This window comes from Oryctolagus cuniculus, chromosome 7 (assembly GCF_964237555.1).
Source record: "Oryctolagus cuniculus chromosome 7, mOryCun1.1, whole genome shotgun sequence".
NCBI classification, from domain to species: domain Eukaryota; kingdom Metazoa; phylum Chordata; class Mammalia; order Lagomorpha; family Leporidae; genus Oryctolagus; species Oryctolagus cuniculus.
The window spans coordinates 124,945,793-124,960,183 of NC_091438.1; the positions used below are offsets into that span (position 1 = coordinate 124,945,793).

Sequence of the window (14,391 nt, forward strand, 5' to 3'; positions counted from 1 at the left end):
CGCCCTGAGGAATGGCAAGTAGCTGTTTAAATAGGTGTGCTATTTTTACTAGGGGTTCTGCTCTCAAAGTGCTCCTGGCGTGTATCTTCTAATGGTTGGATTTAACAGTTCTGTGACTTCCTCCCTCTTTGCCAGAGCAGGGCTTGTGGGCCACCACCCCCCCCTCCCCAGGAAACACCCCGGGGGCAGGTTTGGCTTGGCCAAGCTTGAATATTCTCAGGTGCTGTGGCAGCCCTTGACACACAGCAAAAGCTACTCCTAGCGGGAGCGTGCCTTCACGGCCCACTCCACTGTGCGTGTGGGTCTCTGAGCTGTCGACTGCCTTCCATGGCCACCTGCCCCTGCCACCGCCGCTCTGCCCCAGCGCAGGTGCCTCCAGCCTCACTGGCCGTGCCTCTCCTCTCGCCCTGCAGCAGAGAGACCTGAACTCCTTCCTGTGGACTATTCGGAGGGACCCCCCAGCCTACCTGTTCGGCACCATCCACGTCCCCTACACCCGCGTCTGGGACTTCATCCCGGACAACTCCAAGGCGGCCTTCCAGGCCAGCGCCCGCGTCTACTTTGAGCTGGACCTGACCGACCCCTACACCATCTCGGCCCTGGCCAGCTGCCAGCTGCTGCCGCACGGGGAGAACCTGCAGGACGTGCTGCCGCGGGAGCTCTACTGGCGCCTGAAGCGCCACCTGGACTATGTGAAGCTGATGATGCCCTCGTGGATGACCCCTGCGCAGCGGGGCAAGGGGCTGTACGCCGACTACCTGTTCAATGCCATCGCGGGCAACTGGGAGCGCAAGAGGCCTGTGTGGGTGATGCTCATGGTGAACTCGCTCACGGAGACAGACGTGCGCTCCCGCGGGGTGCCCGTGCTCGACCTCTACCTGGCGCAGCAGGCAGAGAAGATGAAGAAGAGCACCGGGGCCGTGGAGAGGGTGGAGGAGCAGTGCCATCCGCTCAACGGGCTCAACTTCTCCCAGGTAGGAAGGGGGCGGCCCCAGCCCAGTGCTGGCAGCCCCTGGGTGCCTCGGGCACCTCGGCTCATAGTGCTTCCGTCTGTGGGGTGGCACTCTGGTGCTGGGGTGCAAGGAGGGGAAGCCAGCGTGTGCCGGGGTTTGGAGTAAAGATTTGGCTGTGCGTCTCTGCTTCGGTGGCTACCTGTTAGGGACGTGTGGTGCTTGCCTAAGCAGATTTCCCCGGGAGCATGAGGCTGATCAGAAACAAGAGGAGGGTGGTGCTGGTTGGCTTCAGGCTTTTGCAAGGCCCTGATGTCTCCAGGGCAGGGGTCTGTCCCGAGGGCATGGTAGCGTGGATGCCACCAGAGGCATGTACGTGTGTGGGGGAGGCGAGGAAGATGTGGACTGGCCAGTGCCAGGCGGCTGTTTGCGGCTGAGCACTGCCTCCTCAGAGTTTGGGGGGGGTTCATCGTTTTATAGACGTGCGTCGGCTTAAAGGTTGGTCGTTCTGACTTCTGAACTCCGGGAATGAGGGCAGAGAGAAGTGGGGGCTGAAAAGGGTTAAAGTCTCTGCCTGCCAGAGACCCGAGCCAGCCAAATGTCCCTATGGGCAGAGGTCACTCGCAACTCACTGGCCCCAAACTCAGCTCCAAGGCCCTGGGAACAATGAGTTCACATCTGTGCCTGGAGACGAGCAGGCTGCCCAAGGAGCAGGCAGCCCGGTGGACCGGCCAAGCCCGAGGCTAGCCCCGGAGCGGGACCTGCAAGCCCTTCACCAGGGAAACCGCGGCAGACAGTGATCCCCCTTCTGAGGTCTCTGGCCTTTGTTTGTCCAGGGGAAATGCAATATGGTCCCCGGGGAGGGAAGAAGCCGGATTGATTTGCCGGCCAAATGAAAGGCATGTTTGTCGGTTCTCCCGCTGGCTGTCCCATAATTGTGGAGTCCGTCCCCAGAGGGCCCCAGTGGCAGGAGGACTGGGCAGTTAGTCACGCCCCGCAGGGCTCTGAGGACGCCTGACTCCTGCTCCACGGGGGAGGATCCGAATATTCGCTGGCCCTGTGCAGTCTGAACAGAGCGGCTTCTCTCTCTGAAGTGACTTCTCCCTTGCCGGCCTCCAGAGCTCATAGCATCTGTGCTGGCCCCCTGGCGCTCGCCGCCCATCTCAGCACACCCTCCTTATAGGAACCCAGAGGACGCCCCCAGCGGGTGGAAGGGACCCGGGACCTCTGGCCCTCACCTGTCCCTCTTAGAACAGCACAGCTCTCCCTCTTCCAGGCCTGGAAGCAATGCAGCTCAAGCGGGCGTGAGGGCTTTGCGGGCTTGAAAGCCTGGGAAGCGCACGTGAGGCTATGTTTTCCGAGAAGTTCCCAAGAGCCATCCATCGGCGGGCCGGGAGCCTGCTGACAGTCCCCAAAGCCCATGTCTGAAGATCAAACAGACGCCAGTGTCTGTGTCCTCATGGCGCCCACCCCCTCACCAGCCCGGGCCTGCTTTGCAGGCTGTTCTGGGGTCTGGCTTCTCGAAAGGGCTGCAGAAAGCAAGCCTGGAACAAAAAAGACGGGGCTCTTGTTGGTTCCCTAATCTACAACGCTTCACCACCTGCCGCAGCATCCAGCCACGCCAACTTGTCCTGTTATCATTTTGTGTGGAGGTGATGAAATCCCTCCTCCACCGCCTTGGGCAGCCTTAGGCGAACTGGGAGGGCCCAGGTTCTGGAGGCCGGGCAGATGGGGTGTTAGGGAGCCCACAGTCCATAGCCAGAAATGCAACAACAGCCTTCTCAGTAAAATTGCATGTGCGCGTGCACGGCTTGATAGGAACATCTGTGATGCATTATTGTACCAAAATATCTGTTAAGTGCATCAGATTTTTATTTTTTCTTTCCTTGCAGCATTACTGTTATTGCAAAATATTTGTGGGGGGGGGGTGAGAGAAGAAGGTGTGCAAAAGAAAGCTGAGTGACTTTTTGTGTTGTTTGTGTTAATTTGGGTGTTTTAAAATTTATATTGCTTTTGTTGTTGTTGTTGTTTCTGGACAGAAATACCACACTTTTGCTCACTAAGTGGATAAAGCAAGCTGTGGTCTGGGGAGTCCGTGGGCTGGAGAAAGCATTGAAAAAGCTTCCCCTACCTTGCATGGCTGGAAAGATCGGGTCTATTGATAGGTTTTGGTCTTTGATTTCAAAATAAAGCAAAGGTGCGAATGGAAGGTTCTAGATCCAGCATCGCCGTGGCTCTGCCATGTGACCTTGGACAAGTCAGTTCTCTTCTCCGGGTGCTGCCGTCTCCGTCTGTGAAATGAGACACCCGCATTAGGTCATCTCTCCAGCCCCTTCCAGCCCTGACATTCCATAGGATGATTCTAATCACTTCCACGTGCCAGGCGCCCTCCAGGACGCTCCACATGCTTTTCCATTTCGGCGAATGCGCTCAGCATCCCCATGGTTTTCTTAGCTGGGCACCCAGAAAGGTCGAATGACTCGCCCAAGGTCACATGGCTGCCAGGGACCGGAGCGCCATGGGCCTGACTCTCTGGGAAGGGGTGCTCTTCCTGCCGCCCCGGGCTGTTTCCCCTCTCTCTAGGCGCCTGCTATCTGCCCTCTTCTTCCTTTAGTTCTTTCTTCTGTCTCTGCTCCCATTGAGGATTTGAGGGCTTAAGTATTGTTTCTGGGAGACATGGCACTTGTAGAGAAATTACTTCCTTTGACTATGCTGTGGGAGTGGGGATGGTGCAGGCCCGCCCAGAGGTTACTCTGACGTGCAGTAGCTAGCTCAGCTTTGCAGACAGACGGAAGACAGGAGGCTGGTGGGCAGGTTTGAGGCCCAGCCCCGCACTGAAGCCATAGACTACCCAGTGGGGCAGTGCTTCCCGACTTTCCAGGTTGAGCTGGTTGTGTGCTGGGGACGTTGGATAGGGTGGGGCCAGTAAGATGACCACCTCCACGTGGGTTCCGTGCCTGGCAGAGCACGGGCTGTGGCAGGGCCAAGGGAGGGAGGAGCGGTGGGACGAGCAGCAGCCTTGCCTCCAGCAGCCGTATCTGTGGTCCATCTTTTACCAAACAAAGTGAAGCTGGCATATTAAGAGGTGGGCTGAGCCTCACCCTCAGGCACCTGAGCACACCCGAGCCTGGCGTGTGGATCTTAGCACCATCTTGGCATAAGCGGATTTCCGTCGGCTCGGCCTCCTGCCCCTCTGGCTGCCTCTCCCTCTCCCTCCAGGAGCCCTCAGACCTCTCCTTCCCCAACCTCCTCTGTGCCGAGGACCGTGGCTGAGGAGCCCCCAAGCCAGGAGGTTCTCTGAGGTCTGAGGACCCTAGTGCATGCTTTGCCGTGTGTGCTTTGACAAACATACTGCACCGACGCATCCCAGGTGCGCGCGTGCGTGCATGCTTGGGGGCTGAACACCAGGCCTTCCACAGGTGTCCAACGGCCTGTGAAATTCTGCAGGCCCCTCCCTAGCGATCGAAAACCACATCACCATTCATGGTTTGTCTTCGCTCCTGGTGCTGCTCTCCTCCCAGAGGGACTGCCGAGTCGACGGTCACAGCCGGCAGGACACAGTTGGGCCCAGTGGACTCAGGATTCCAACTCAGGTGTCTGAGCTGGAAACTGCTTTCTGTTTTTAATAGTCAGACGGTACTCTCTGGTGAATGGTGTGTGTTGGAAAGCGGGGGACCTTTCTTGCTAACAGACAGTAGAGAATAGAGAGAACACGAACATGGAAAAGTGCTGAGACGGATTTTCTCCCTAACTTCTAAGTTAGATCTCAAGGTAATTCTAAAATCAGAGCTCCCCGCTGGAGTGCGTCCCCGGCTTTGCAAGGGACCGCTGTGAAGACGGCCCCCACCCCGTCCAGGCCAAGCCTGCACAGCGGAAGAAAGACCGGTCTCCTTGCCTGTGCATGGAGCTCCTGTGCCCCGATGCCAAGGACCACCGGTAAATATTTGGAGAGTGACTGAATGGATGAATGGCCGAGCGGCCAGAGCCCGCGCTGTGGCCGAGCCCAGCCTGTCCCCTGTGGAGCACTGGTGAGTGTAGGAAGTGAGTCAGCAAAGCCGCGGTGGGAGGTCCCTCTTAGATGCTCCGCGTCCTTCTCTGAGGATGCAAAATGTCCGAGTAGTCACGTGGGTTGTCTGCGTGGGCAGCAGCCACTGCGTACCTCATGCCAGGGTTGGGGGCTCATAAACAACGCACTGCTGACAGCCCTGGAGGCTGGCGAGGGAAAGGTCAGGGTGCCAGCAGGTCCGGGTCGGTGCGGGCCACTTCCGTCTGTGTCCTCACGTGGCTGCAGCGGAACCCAGGCTACCGAGGCCCTTAGGAGGGCTCCACCCTCGCGACCTAATCACCTCCAGAGGCCAAGTGCCTGCTACTGTGTGGGAAGTTCAGATTCAGAGCCGCCGCCCACCCGCACCTCGCCACTGCCTTGCCTGGGACTTTGGCCTGTCCTCTCCCGTCTCTGGGCCAGCATCAGCCCGGCTCTGATGTCTGGGCGGCTCCGCTTCGGTCCCCACGTCTCGGATGGCCTGAGCCGACCTGCCCTGGGATGTGGAGCCTAACTTAGCCGCTGCTGGGCTGAGCTTGCAGGTTTGGCCCCGTCGGGCCCCTGCTGCCACCGACTTGTCCGGAAGCCTGTTGGTTCCGGTGAGAGAGCCTGCCAGTGCGCACAGCCCCAGCCCGGGGTGGCATCGTCTGTTGGACCCCTGCCCAGCCCGGATCCTCCCCTCCACTCCGAGCCCTCTCCCGCACTCGCTTCCTTGCTCATTCAAGCAGAGCACCTTCTTGAGTCGTGCCAAGGCCGGATCTGCAGGCTTCATTACCTGAGCCTGCACCAGTGGTGCCTGCGAGCCCGGGAGGGGGGTGTTGCTCATCCTGTGTTACAGCAGTGGGCACTGACACCCGTCTGTCCTGTGTCCTGTGTCCTGGTTCTCTGTCCTCCTGCCTTCCCTTCCTGTCACTCCTTGCCATCTCTGGGCCTGCTTCTCTGATTTCCTGTCCTCCAAGGGTGGGCATCTCTGAGCCCTACACCCTTGTCCCAGCCCACGGCACTCTGTGTCCACAGCTTAGACCCTACCCCATGGCCTGCCAGCAGATCTGCGTGCCCACTTCAGGTGGCAGGGAGTGAACCGGGCACGGAGACTGTGCTGAGAGTGTCTTCCTGCTCCTCCCACCGCAGGGTCTCCCACCCAGCACCCTCTGCCACACCCCGTGCAAGTCCCTCGGGTGAGCCCTTCTGTGTCCAGATGGATGTCTGGAAGGAGGCCCTGCTGGCCCGGCAGGCTCTGTCCGCCCCTCTCCATCACCTGCTTAGTTCACTCCTGAACACCTGAGGTCGTTTCTGGAGGCAGGGGAAAAACACACTCAGAAACAAGTGCACAGGGTGGCCTGGGACCTTGGTCAGAGTGAATCCCTGAGGCCAGAGGTGGCCAGGAAGCCGGGGCATCCTGGAGTCTCCAGTAGGGAGACTTGAGGCCTAGAGACCCTCCCAGCAGCACCCAGGCTCCGGCCCAGGAGACGGCAGAACAGCAGACCCGGGGAATCCTCACGTCGCCAAATCCTGGCTTCTGCGCTTTGAAGAATTTTCAGCTCTTAGGCAGGTGCCCCTTCTCAGGGATCCCTGGGAGCCCCATCCACAGACCTGCCGGCCCTCCTTCCCACCCCCACCAGCTCTCTCGTCCCAGGCCAAAGACGGAAAGCCTGCCCGGCAAAGCGCTTTCTGATGGAGATAAAAATGGGAGCGTGCCTTTGTTAATGGTTCCCATTTGGACATCTCTGCAAGCCAAGAGGAGGTCGCCTGGTGATGCGGCTTCCCCGGGAGGAAATGGAAGGCGGCCGCCGGCGCTGCCTCCTGCCAGCCGCTGCTGACGCTCTTTCCCTCCCGACTTTGCTTCTACCTCGTATCCACTTCGCTCCCTTTTATCTCCCATCACTGGCTCCCTGTCTGCCCACTTAATCCACAGGCGGCCACTGGCCCAGCCTTCAGCTTGGCTCAGCGGCTGCCCAGCCGTCTCGCCGAGCCGCTCGCTCCTCCAGGATCTGCAGGCTCTGTGTCTGGGCTGGGTATCCCGATACCACACTGTTGCCCGGAGCTTGGAAATGCCACTGCCTGGGCTGGGCCCCTCCCTCTCCAGGAATTTCCTCCTTTTCTCTTCTACTTCTGAATTCGGAGACCTTAGAAAATCAGCTCCAAGCCCTACCTCCTCCAGGAAGCCTTCCTAGAATGTTCCCAGATCTAATCTGCTCAGGAAGACAAGGTTCAAAGCTTTCCTTAATGGCCTGGCCACACATAGCTTTCCCCTCCGTGGAGTTCTTCATGGCCGTTTATGACATTCTTTCAGCACTTATATACTTGACTTTATAATTACTACTTAGGCAGTCTTTCTTTCCTGGTTCTACCCTAGCTCTAAATGCGCTCACAACTGATTACAAAATTAGACTGAATGTGCTCCAGTCCTAAAGTTGGGGCTTTGTGGTGTTTTCCATGGTTGGGGCTTTGTGGGGAATCCCGTGGTTGGGGCTTTGTGGCGTATTCCGTGGTTGGGGTGTTGGCATTTCTGGATGCTGAAAGGGGAGCCTGTCTTGGCCTCAGACTTGCCGCCTGAGGCCACTACAGGGGCCCATTCGTGACACCCATGGAGTGTTGTTTTCTTCATCTCTTACGTACAAGCGAAGGCCCCCACCTCCCCTGCATGTTTTCACTGTGGGCTGTTCCACTGGAGCCTTCGCTTGCTCTCTCTCTGCCTGTGCTCTCCAGGGGTGCCGAGCTGCGCCGTCTCCCCTCCTCCCTCTCCCAGCCACACCTTGGTCCTGCCTCTGTGCCTCGGCTCATGCTGTTCCCTGCATCTCCGAACCTGCCAGCTTTCTCTTGTCTGGCTGACTGGCTGCTCAGACCTGGGAAGGGCCCCTGAGGGCGGTCCACGTGCTCTTTTAATAAATGCCGCTCTGTGGCCATGCTCACCAGATCACACTGCCACTGAATTATCACCCCGTAGTGGCAGTGTAGGTGCAGCCACGTGCTTGGCTTTTAGCACCGTGTTTGGGAAGGACAGGAGGTCATGAGAAGAGGTCTGTCAAAGCTGGGACCCTGGGGCCCTCGCTGAGTGACAGCCCAGAGCCCTAGGTCACATGCAGTCTCTGCATTTGCACCCTCTGCTGGATTCTATGTGAGCCCCCTCTGCTTAGTCAGCCCAGGTGGCTTCCTGCCAGTGCGCAGAGCCCCCCCCACCCGCCCTCTCCCCTGCAGCCAGTGCACGCGTTCTCCTGCTGTGAGTGCACCCCGAGACTCTGTCTGCTTCAGACTCACAATTCTGCCTTTCCTGCCCACTGGGTCAAGGGCAGGAGCAGGCATTGCGCTTGCCTTACCTTGTGAGCTTACGTGCTCTGTATAGCGCTCCTTCCCCCACTCCCTTATTTAGAGGAACCTCCTAGGCCAGGTCTCCCTTTTGAACCCAGAATCAGTCTTCGAATACGTTCACACATCTTGCTGCAGACTCTGCTCAGGGCTCCCCTCCCTGGAAGGCGTCCGGGCACGTGCCCAGAGCCCAGAATCAGTGTGCTTACTTAGGAGCGTACGTCACCTTGGCTGGGTACGCAGCCTGCCTGGGCCTCAGTTTCCCTACCTGTCGGCGTCAGGGGGTTGCAATGAGAATTGCTTTGCATAAAGCATACAGTACTCAGTGGATACCAGTTCACAGCTATTTCAATTTTTAAGTATGGTCATTGTACGATTTTTGAAGTTTTTGTTTGTTTTTGTTCTTACTGTGTGTCAGATGTGAGGTATGTGTGGGAGATTACAGAGACCAAGGACAGGGTGGTGTGGCCGCGTGCTTCCTCGCCTGGTAGGACAGGGAGCCGGCATGGTGAGAGCCACGGTGGCCCGTATGGTGCGTTACAGGAGAGCGGCTCCTCTGGAGATCCAAGCTGGGCATCTGGAAGGCAGCCTGGAGGAAGCCGAGCTGGAGCCTAGGTGGAGGCAGTGGAATGTTAACTGGGCCAAGACTGTGGGCTTCTGGGCTCAGGGCGCTTCAGGTGCCTATGCAGGAGGCCAGAGCGTGAGTGTTGCACCTGGGGGCTGCCTGCGGGTGAGTTCCGCCCCACACTGCGAGGTCCTCTGAAGCCCCTCTGGGCAGGGCACCCAACCATGCCCATCTCCAGGCAAGGGAGGGGCCGCGTGCTGCTGTGTCCCTGGGCTGCGCTGGCTTCTGCACATGCGCATGCAAGTGCCCGTTCTGGGCAGGAGCAGTGAAGGCGGCGGCTGCGACCCCAGAGGGGTCCCTCGAGGAGCTGGCACGTCGGGGCGAGCCGCATCCGCACTCCCGTGCCGGAGGCAGTAGTTGGGCGCGCGGCCAGCCCTGCCCCGGGAAGCCAGGGCGCAAAGATGAAAGGCTTGGGCGGCTTTTTTGCCCTCCGTTGTCCTCTGTTTAAAGGATTTACCTCCTTCCTCCGTCAGATTATTTAAAGTTTCCTGGCCAGCGTTATCTCCTGGGGACTTAATGCACCGCCAGGCTGGTGGTAACTTAAGCCCTGGGTTGCACTGGAAAGCCTTGTTTTAGAAAGAAAGATACAGGGAGAGAAAGCCTTTTGGACAATCTCTCTGGCTCATCTGTCCAGCCTGGTTCACATGGTTTCCCTTTCCTGCGCTGCTTGGCCTTGAGCTGAGACGTTGGCAGTGAGGATCCCAGCCACTTGCATCGCCCTTGGCAATTTCCAGAGCCCCTCGGCTTGTGCTAGCAGGTTGCCTCCTGTCCCTCCACAAAGAGGACTCCACAGAGCCGGGCGGCCATCGCCTGGCCCTTCCTTTTCTCGCCAGTATGATTATTGAGCTCAGAAAGGGGCGGGGTTTGCTGTCAGTCCCACAGAGTGCCAGGAGTTGGGACTTATGGTGGCCCCGCCGACTGCAGCAGGTGAGCGTGGCATCCTCTTTTTGTTGGGCACTTGTGAGCTTCAGCTCTGTCCCCGGGGCTAAGATACAGCTGGAGGAGCTGTGGATGGTCACAGGATGGGTAAACCGAGGCACCCTGGATGTCGATGGCAGCCACGCGGTGGCAGTGCGTGGGCCTGGCACTCCGGAGCCCGCCATGCCGAGGCCTGCAGGTGATTTTATCTCATCCTGCCTCCATCGGTGTGGTGGCACGTGGTCTTCCTGATGGAGGCGGCATTGAGGGAGAGCCTTGGCCTTGCAGGTTAAAAAAGATTGGTGCCCCTAGAGCTGGAGGGGACGGGTGGTTCTAGGATTGAGGAGACTGCCGATGTGGAGGGTGCACAGACAAAGCCTTCCTCTTCCACCCCTCCCCCTCCCTCTGTTGGCTTTATCCCTTTCCTATCCGTCCCCCAAGACACCCACGGCTACTCCGTGCCTATTCTTGCTGGACCCCATGTTTACCAAGGTGAATTCCCAAAGCAATCCTGAAAGGTAAAGTATTGTTTCCCCCATTTTGAGGACATTGAGGCTAAGTCGTTTGTGCAAAATGATGGAGCCGGGACTTCGGTGCAGACCTTTTGATGCTTTAAGAAAGAGGCTGGACTGGAGTTGCAATTCCGGCTCTCCTGTTTGGGCTGGGTGGCTCAGTTTTCTGTTTCCACATCTGGAGGGATGGGGCTCACGGAAGCGCTCACCCCCTGTCGTGGTTGTGAGGCCTCAGTGAGTCATACAGCCCAGCGCCTGGTGCACGGTAACGGGCTCCGCGTGTCAACTCGGGGGACGGGGGTTGAGTAGCAGTCATTGTAACTATTGTTACTGGCCCGTATTCGGTCTGTGTCCTGAGTTCAGGAAGCCCATCCCATAGAAAACATGGCTCTTGATTCCTTTGCCTCGCATGTGCAGCAGGGAGGGGTGGGGTGGTTGTGGGCCTCATGGGAGCTGTGTGGTCCGACCACACCCGGAGTGTGGTCAGTTTTTCCTGACCATCTGTGCTGTGCGCTGTCTCACGGTGCTCCTTCTGCGTGGGCTTCCCCATGCTGCTCCTCTGCTGTTCCTGGAGTGGGGATGTAGCAAAAGGAGGGATGGGGGCCCCAGCTGGAGCCTGACTCAGCCGTGGGTTAGATCCATGACTGGGGCCTCTCCATTCCCGAAGCATCCTCTTCCTCCTCGGCCACACAGGGTGGGTGCTGGCAGCAGCAACTCCGTTATGGGGAGAGTTGAGCTGCCTGAAGCTTGGGGAGGCCTTGGTCAGCCAAGCTGCGTGCGCTCCTGGTAGCCCCGAGTGCCCCTGTGTTTCTCTCCTTTTCTGTCTGAAAATATGCACTGCACCTTCATGAATTCCTTTCTTGAATTCATTCACTCCTCTAACCAGCTCTGCTGGAAATGACACCGTGTCAGGAGGGAGGTTCAGAGCTGACTGTGGGGCTGGTGGGGGCTTTTTAAAAAAGTTTATTATTTTCACGCACCGGAAAGGCAGAACAGAGAGAGGAACAGACAGACAGATGGACAGACAGATCTTCCATCCACTAGTTCATTTCCCAAGGCCATGACGACCAAGGCTGGATCAAGCTGAAGCCAGGAGCCAAGACCTCCATCCAGGTCTCCCATGTAGGCAGCCGGGGCCCAAGCATTTGATTCGTCATCCACTGCCTCCAAGGCACATAGGCAGGAAGTGGGATTTGAAGCAGAGCAGCTGGGTCTCGAATCAGCTGTCTGATACGGGATGTGGGTGTTAGCTATCTTAACCTGCTGTGTCCCAACACTCAGCCCTCTGAGCCCTTCCAGGCACTTCCACGTCACCTGTGCAGCAGTCTCGCATACATTTCACACAACAGGAGACGGAGGCCCAGGGAGGTAAGCCACTTGCCGGGGCCCACAGGCACTAAGAGGAGGATCCGCGTCTCAGTATAGAGGTTTGGCTGCAGTGCTTGCGTTCTGCACCCCTGAGTGTCAGGAAAAGTGGGGAGTGACCCAGAGGAGGGGCGCACCTCTGCTGGGATGGGAGGTACGGACTAAGAGGTTTGGAGGTGACAGGGCAGGGAACGACCTTCCCGGGAAGACTGCAGCTCTGGAACAAGACAGCCAGGGACTGCCTTTGCCAGGAGCTGGGGTGGGGGAGGGAGGCTGCTGGGGAGCCTGGGAGCAGGGCCGGCTGTGGGCTGTGCAGCTGGATGGTGGCCAGTGGGTGATAGCTGTCAGTCTCGATGGCAGTCTATGGGTATCATCCCCCAGCCCTCCAGCCCTGGGACTCCCCGCTCTGTTTGCCACCTGTCCATTGGTCCATGGTGTCCCTCCTGGGTCCTGAACCCCTTGTGCCCATGGCAGCTGGGGCTTTGTATAGGCTTGGGTCACCTGAGCCCCCTGGGAATGCCATCAGGAGAGTGAGTGGCCTACATCCTCGCCGTCAGGGTTAGCCTCGCTGTTGCGAGTGTGCGACCATAGACAGTGTCGGGCCTCCCTCCTTGGTACCTGACTTGGCCTTGGTGTCACAGCCCCGGAGCGCGGGCTCCCTGGGTTCAGGGAACAGCGTCTCTCACTGTGGAGAAAACTAGCAGAGGCATGGGGAGGTGGGGCGCTCCGTCATAGAAGCACTGGGGGCGCATCACGGAATGCTCATAGCCACGTGAGCAAGGTCACGCTTGCTCCCGGGTGTCCCAGATGGCTGCTGTCCCCCGCCTCTGTGTTCCACAGCTCAGCATTTCTTCTGGCTCACACACTCATCTACTCTGTGGTCACAGGGGAACACTCGTTGGTCACATAGGACCACTCGGTCAGACCGGATCACTTCTTGGTCATACGAACTTCACTTGGTCACGCTGGCTCACTCATTACTCGTGTGGATCACTCGTTGGACAGACGGGTCACACCCAGGATCACTCATTGGTCCCATGGGGACACCACACCCGGGCTCACCTGGACATTCCTGAGAAAGGAGCTGCCCTTCTGAGGGTCTGCCCTTCATCCAGCAGTTCTGGCATGCTCCAGAGGAGAGGGGTTTCCAGCTCTCACAGCGGGACCACAGGAGGGGTTTGCTCTTAGAAAGGAAATTGCAAAAGGGGCTGAAGAAAGCAGCCATGGTCGACGTTCCAGGGCCTCTTGGGAGCGAGCCAGAGCTCTCAGCACCATTTCTGTCCTAGCTGCTGTGGGACCACGTGATCACCATCTCATGGAACCTGTTGGAGGGGTCCCTGATGAGGCTGCTCTGAGCAGGTGGGAGTGCTGGGTTGGGGGTCCAGCACCCCCAGAGGGGGCAGGCCCACCCCTCACTGGAGCCCCCCAGTGGCTGTGAGGTCGTTTGGTGAACCGCCCAGCACACCTGCTGCTGCACAGCCTTTCCGAGCTCGCTCGCACCTGCACCTCACGGGCAAGCAGCGTTGTCAACTTTATTGCCTTTTCTGTGTCTCCCTGCCTATCTGTCGCCTCCGTTAGGCTGGGAGGTTCTTCCAGGGTAGGGACCTCATCTGATGAGTGCGGGGCTCCCTGGGGCTTGCTCCCAGCACACACTCGGCCTTCTGCGTGTGGCTCTAAGGTTGTCGGCCACGTCTGCACACCCTGACCTGGGTGTCTAGGTGGAAGCTCAGAGTCCCCAGCCGCGCCACCCCATTGTCCCAGATTCCCCAGCATTCGGCTCCAGGAAGTGGAACATCTGGGCCACCACGCGCCCGCCCCCTGCAGCACCTGGTGTTTTGGTCTTGGGTAGCTGTGAGTACTGGCAGCTTCTCACCCTTGTGCTCCGACGGCTCCTGGTGGGGGGGGGGGGTGCTGTGGCATTCCACTGATGGCTCTTTCTGGAAGGGCCGCTAAGGCTTCTCCCGGGCCACTGATGGGGGTTAGGGAGCTGCGTCCCCTTAGATGGCAGAGATCGTCCCAGCCCTCCCTACAACCTCCTTCCTCGTGCTTCTGTGTTTTTTCCAGGGCACAGATCAGAGCTTCTGTTTGCTGGTCATTCCACGATCCTCACACAATATAAATGAAAGCTGCTAAAACCAATAAATTCAAACCATGTGTGGGGCAGTGGGGAGGAGCCTGGATGCAGGGTGGCGTCCGCTCTGATGGGGCCCGAGCCGATTTGTGTATGAGAAAAGTCAGTCTCCAAAGCCATAAACAGCCCTGGGTCTCTCATCTGCGCCGGGATGCAAAGGCATTTAATAGGAACACACACTCTCTGTCTCCTGTAAACAGAGCAGGAGTCTCCGTGTGAGCCGACCTCAGTTCTGCGTTTTCGTCTTTGGGAAGGCCGGCCAGCCATTCTTGGGGAACGACCGCAGGCAGGCTGGCTGTTGGGTTGCCTTGTATCTGGGTTTGGCAGTGCTTTGCAAAGAGGCTGCCTCTCCATCACTCCTCAGCCTTACAGTCATCCAGGGTGGCTGTCCTAGCCCAGTCAAGCTTTGATGACAAAATACCACAGCCTGGATGGCTCATACACAATAGCGATTTATTGCTCACAGCTCTGGAGCCTGGGAAACCCAAGATCAAGTCTGCCGGCAGATGCGGAGTCTGGTGAGGACCAGCTTCTGTTTCATG

The 14,391-nt window shown here is 58.4% G+C and overlaps 1 protein-coding gene and 1 long non-coding RNA gene across 5 annotated transcripts in view; one reads left to right on the forward strand and one right to left on the reverse strand.

The window, feature by feature from the left end:
- Positions 1-552, reverse strand: part of LOC108177728 (uncharacterized) — a 32,560-nt gene extending 32,008 nt beyond the window's left edge. Inside the window, exon 1 of one of the 2 annotated variants that reach the window (XR_001794540.3) lies at positions 468-552. This is a non-coding gene — a long non-coding RNA (uncharacterized lncRNA). The remainder of the gene's footprint in view (positions 1-467) is intronic. The other variant, XR_001794539.3, reaches the window with a different exon arrangement.
- TRABD2B (TraB domain containing 2B) overlaps positions 1-14,391 on the forward strand; it is a 206,887-nt gene that overhangs the window by 1,953 nt on the left and 190,543 nt on the right. For all 3 annotated transcript variants that reach the window (XM_051856489.2, XM_051856488.2, XM_051856487.2), the window contains exon 2: positions 414-974. In XM_051856489.2, coding sequence (XP_051712449.1) covers positions 414-974 — 561 coding nt within the window. The remainder of the gene's footprint in view (positions 1-413; positions 975-14,391) is intronic.